The sequence below is a fragment of the Grammomys surdaster genome, unplaced genomic scaffold, assembly GCF_004785775.1.
Source record: "Grammomys surdaster isolate TR1022 unplaced genomic scaffold, NIH_TR_1.0 165, whole genome shotgun sequence".
NCBI lineage: Eukaryota > Metazoa > Chordata > Mammalia > Rodentia > Muridae > Grammomys > Grammomys surdaster.
Window position 1 is genome coordinate 12,309,464 of NW_021604613.1, and position 4,719 is coordinate 12,314,182.

Here is a 4,719-nt window from a genome sequence, read left to right on the forward strand (position 1 = left end):
GTATGTATGTTTGTATGTATAAACATGGAAATGAGTTCTGAGACGTTTCATATAGATCTTACTTGTAGTAGCTAATTTCTAATTCTAAAGCACTACAAAGGCCTTGATTTTCACACGATTTTTTCTTTAGGAACTTGCACTACCAGGCCCATCCACCCTTCCAAAGCTCCAAATTACCCCACAGAGGGGACTCACCGACTAGAATTCAGTGCGAACCACAGCCAAGACCTGGACAAAGTCATGTCTGCAGTGAAAGGGGTTGGAGGTGTCTCTGTCACCTCTTTTCCTGCCAGGTACATGATATGTTCCTCTGGTTGACAAAGCTGTTTTTTACTATTTATTTGGTGTGTGTATTTGTATGGACAAGTACATACCATAGTACATGTGTGGAGGTCAGAGGACAGCTTGGGAAGTAGTCTTCTTCCACTGCATGGGTTCCAAAGGCTGACCTCATGCAGGCTGGGCAGCAAGTTCCTTTACTCACCGACCGTCTCCCTGCCTCTTTTCTGCTCCCCTGTTTGCTTTAATTGTTCTTTGACATAGGGTCTCATGATGCTGGCTGGCAGCAAACTCCTGCCCTTTGCCTCCAGGTGTCGGGTAACAGATGTGACCTACTCCTCTTGGCTCTGTTTCTTTTTAAATTTTATTTATGTGTATGGGTATTTTGTCTGCATTTATGTCTATGTGTGCCTGAGGCCTGAGGAGGCCAGAAGAGATCAATGGATCCCCTGAAGCTGGAGACACAGTCGTGGGTGCTCTACCTGAGCTCAGTGCTGTTAACTTCTGAGCTACCCCTGGAGCACTACATAAAACATCTTTAACCCACTTGGTAATGATGGAAGATAATTGTTTTCACTTTAAAGGATGTAGACAGACCCTAGTGATGTATTAATAAAAATGTTATCAGTTTCCAGTGAAGCAGTGATTCCCAGAGTTCTTGAAATGAGGAACAAGTGGTAAGGCCCCGGTGAGGCCCATTCCTTGGTCATTTAGAGGTAGAGTAGGAGCTGCTCCTTCTGCTGACTCATTTAAAGGTAAGGACTGGGGTATATCAATGGTAGACCACATGCCCGTGACCTGTGGGGGCCCTGATGATCCCAGGCACCAACCAAAAAAAAGAAAGAAAGTAAAGGATGGGCCTGTCAGATGGCTTAGTCTTACTGGGTGAAGTACCTGCTGCCAAGTCTGATGACCGGTCCATCCTTAGAACTCACACTCTGGAAGCAGAAAATCAACCCCTGCAAGCTGTCCTCTCCAACCTCCACATGCCATAGTCCAAATGCATATGCCCCCCTACACACACAGACACACACACAGACACACACACACAGACTGTAATTAAAATAAGTAAAACAGGAAAGAAGAGGCAACAAGACACACAAAGGAAGGACTTAACAATAGTTTTTAAAACAAAGGTAAATGACTTTTTATTAAACTTGAAATCTGTATAAGACTACAAGAGCCGGGCGGTGGTGATGCACGCCTTTAGTCCCAGCACTTGGGAGACAGAGGCAGGCGGATTTCTGAGTTCGAGGCCAGCCTGGTCTACAGAGTGAGTTCCAGGACAGCCAGGGCTACACACAGAAACCCTGTCTTGAAAAAACAAAACAAAACAAAACTACAAGAAGAGATTACTTTGATGCATGGATTGTTTATTCTTTATTTTTAGATTTAATTATGTATATGAGTGCTCTATCTGCATGTACACCTGCATGCCAGAAGAGGGCATCAGATCCCATTACAGATGGTTGTGAGCCACTACATGGTTGCTGGGAACTGAGCTCAGTCAGTCCTCTTAACTACTGAGGCCTCTCTCCAGCCCCTAGATAATCTTTTAAGGTGTCTTTTATTTCTAGAATTTTGTGATCAATAAAATCGCATGTGTTTTGTTTTTGTTTGGAGGAAGGATTTGGCTCAGTCTGGCCTTAAATTCACCACAGTCCTTTCGCTTTGCCTCCTGAGTGGTAGAATTATAGGCACTTGGCCCCAGGCCCGTTATACTACTATTTTGAGACCACTTTGTTTTGAGAATCCCTAATGGGACTTCCTTTTGATCCCTGGGACCTTCGTGGTAGAAAGAGGAAATGGATTTCCACAAGTTGTCCTCTGTTCAACATCTATACTGTGGAATGTAGACATTGTGTCATGTCATACATACACAGAAAAAATTCTGTTTTTTTTTTTTTTTAGGTCTGTTCAAAGATGTTCTGTTTTACTGGACATGTTGAAGGATGTAGCTCTTGCTATTTTAAAGTGATAAGCTTAAGATGTAGAGGGTTCGGGGCAGCCACAGTTGGAGAGCACAGTTCCACATGATGTCAGGGTTCTGAGCAGCTGAGTGTGAGGACTGAGCCAGTTCTGCTTGTTGAATCTTTGGCTTCATATAATCTATTATAGCAATTTATACTTTTATCCTAATCAGAACTGATTGTTATTTTAGGTGTGATGGTGAAGAGCAAACACGGATCAGTCTGAATTGTACTCAGAAGGCTTTGATGCAGGTGCTAGCTTTTCTTTCCCAGGACACACAACTTTATCAGAAAACTGAAATTCTTTCCCTGGAGAAGGTAAAAAGGAGTTCTTCCTGCCCTCACATTGCTGTGTGTTTTAACAACTGTGTTGATGTATAACTGGCATGCAGAGACTGCATGTGTTTAATGTGTGAATGCTGGTGGATTGAATTACAGTTGTGTTGCAGATTCATTTCTGTCTTAGGATTTTACTGCTGTGAACAGACACCATGACCAAGGCAACTCTTATAAAGAACAACATTGAATTGGGGCTGGCTTACAAGTTCAAAGGTTCAGTCCATTATCATCAAGGCAGGAACATGGCAGCATCCAGGCAGGCATGGTTCAGGAGGAGCTGAGAGTTCTACATCTTCATCTGGAGGCTGCTAGCATAATGCTGACTCCCAGGCAGTTAGGACAAGGGTATTAAAGTCCACACCCACAAGTCCACACCTACTCCAACAAGGTCACACCTCCCAACAGTGCCATTCCCTGGGTCAAGCATATACAGACCATCACAATTTGTAAACTGTTAAGTAAAACAGTCATCAAGGGCTGGTAAGATGGCTCAATAGGTAAAGATGATTGTGATACAAGTCTGGCAACCTGAGTTTGATCCATAGAACTCAGACACACGCACACACACACACACACAATCAATATGGTGAGGACCCACATTACTGGAAACTATGGTGTCTTAGTCAGGGTTTGTATTCCTGCGTAAAACATCATGACCAAGAAGCAAGTTGGGGAGGAAAGGGTTTATTCAGCTTACACTTCCACATTGCTGTTCATCACCAAAGGAAGTCAGGACTGGTACTCACACAGGGCAGGAACTTATGCAGGAGCTGATGCAGAGGCCATAGAGGGGTGCCATTTACTGGCTTGCTTCCTCTGTCTTTTGCTCAGCTTGCTTTCTTATAGAACCCAGGACTTCCAGTCCAGGGTTGGCACCACCCAGAATAGGTCCTTCCACCCTTGATCACTGATTGAGAAAATGCCTTACAGCTGGATCTCATGGAGGCATTTCCTCAAGGGAGGCTCCTTTCTCTGTGATAACTCCAGCTTGTATCAAGTTGACACACAGAACCAGCCAGTACCTATTGTGACAGTCTTAGACTAGGAAATCGATGGAAGGTACTACTTTTAGACTTGGATATTTATTACCCTTCTGTATTAGTGCCTTTGCTATCGTGGATCACATCTTGACCCACAAGTAGGAAGCAGAGAGGGAACACTGGGGACGGCTTGAGTCTTTTGAAACCTCAGAGCCTTCCCCCAGTGACTCCTCTAACCAGGCCACACCTCCTAATCCTTCCTAAACAGTTTCACCACTGAGGACCAAGTATTCAAATGTATGAACAGGGCTGTATTCACTCACACCACTTCCCCTGCCCCCAACATAGGCCAGTGGACATATAATCAGGAAAAATGAATTTAATCCAACTTGTGAAGTTCCCATAGTCTTTCATAGTCTCAGTACTGTTTGAAAGTCCAATGTTCAGTGTCTCTTCTGAGACTCAAGGCAATGTTTTAGTTGTAACACCTTGTGAAATCAAAAGTAAATTCCATATTTTCGAAACACAGTGGCACAGAAAGTACATTAGTACTCCTAAAAGGAGGAAGTGTGGCATAGGCAGGGAATACTGGACCAAAGCCAGAATGAACCCATCAGTGTAACTCCAAATCCTGTAGCTCCATGTCTGGTGTCACAGGGCTTAGACTGCTCTTCCTCTGTGTCTTTGCTGACTGCAACACACTTTGTGGTGATCCCACCAGGCAAGAGTAAGTCCACAGCCACAGTTTTTGAGCCAAATTTGAAGCAAACTTTATTAAATACTGGCTAGGACAGTGGACACTGGCCAGGTCCATCCCTGGGATTGCCAGAGAATGGCCATGAGTTATGATAGTCAGAAACTTATTAAGACAGACCCCACAAGGCTGATGTGCTTTCTGCCTTTGTCCAACTGCAGCAAGCATACACCTCAACTTACTTCCTGTCTATGTATTTCCACCTGTGTGTGATCAAGCACCTCCTCTGTAGCTGGGGTAACCAACCTTGTTTACAGAAGTGGAGACAGAAGCCTGGCTGGGTGGGACCTTACCGTGAGGCCCCTGCATGTCACATGAGGCCTCTCCTGTCTGCTGAGCTCAGGCTTTGGCTCTTGCAGTGAATTAATTAATTAATTAATTTCTCTCTCTCCCTCTC

At 44.3% G+C, this 4,719-nt stretch overlaps 1 protein-coding gene across 1 annotated transcript in view; it reads left to right on the forward strand.

Annotated features, from left to right (window-relative positions):
- Positions 1–4,719, forward strand: part of Nif3l1 (NGG1 interacting factor 3 like 1) — a 13,671-nt gene that overhangs the window by 2,088 nt on the left and 6,864 nt on the right. Inside the window, exons 2-3 of the mRNA XM_028765823.1 lie at positions 131–293; positions 2,441–2,567. Coding sequence (XP_028621656.1) covers positions 131–293; positions 2,441–2,567 — 290 coding nt within the window. The remainder of the gene's footprint in view (positions 1–130; positions 294–2,440; positions 2,568–4,719) is intronic.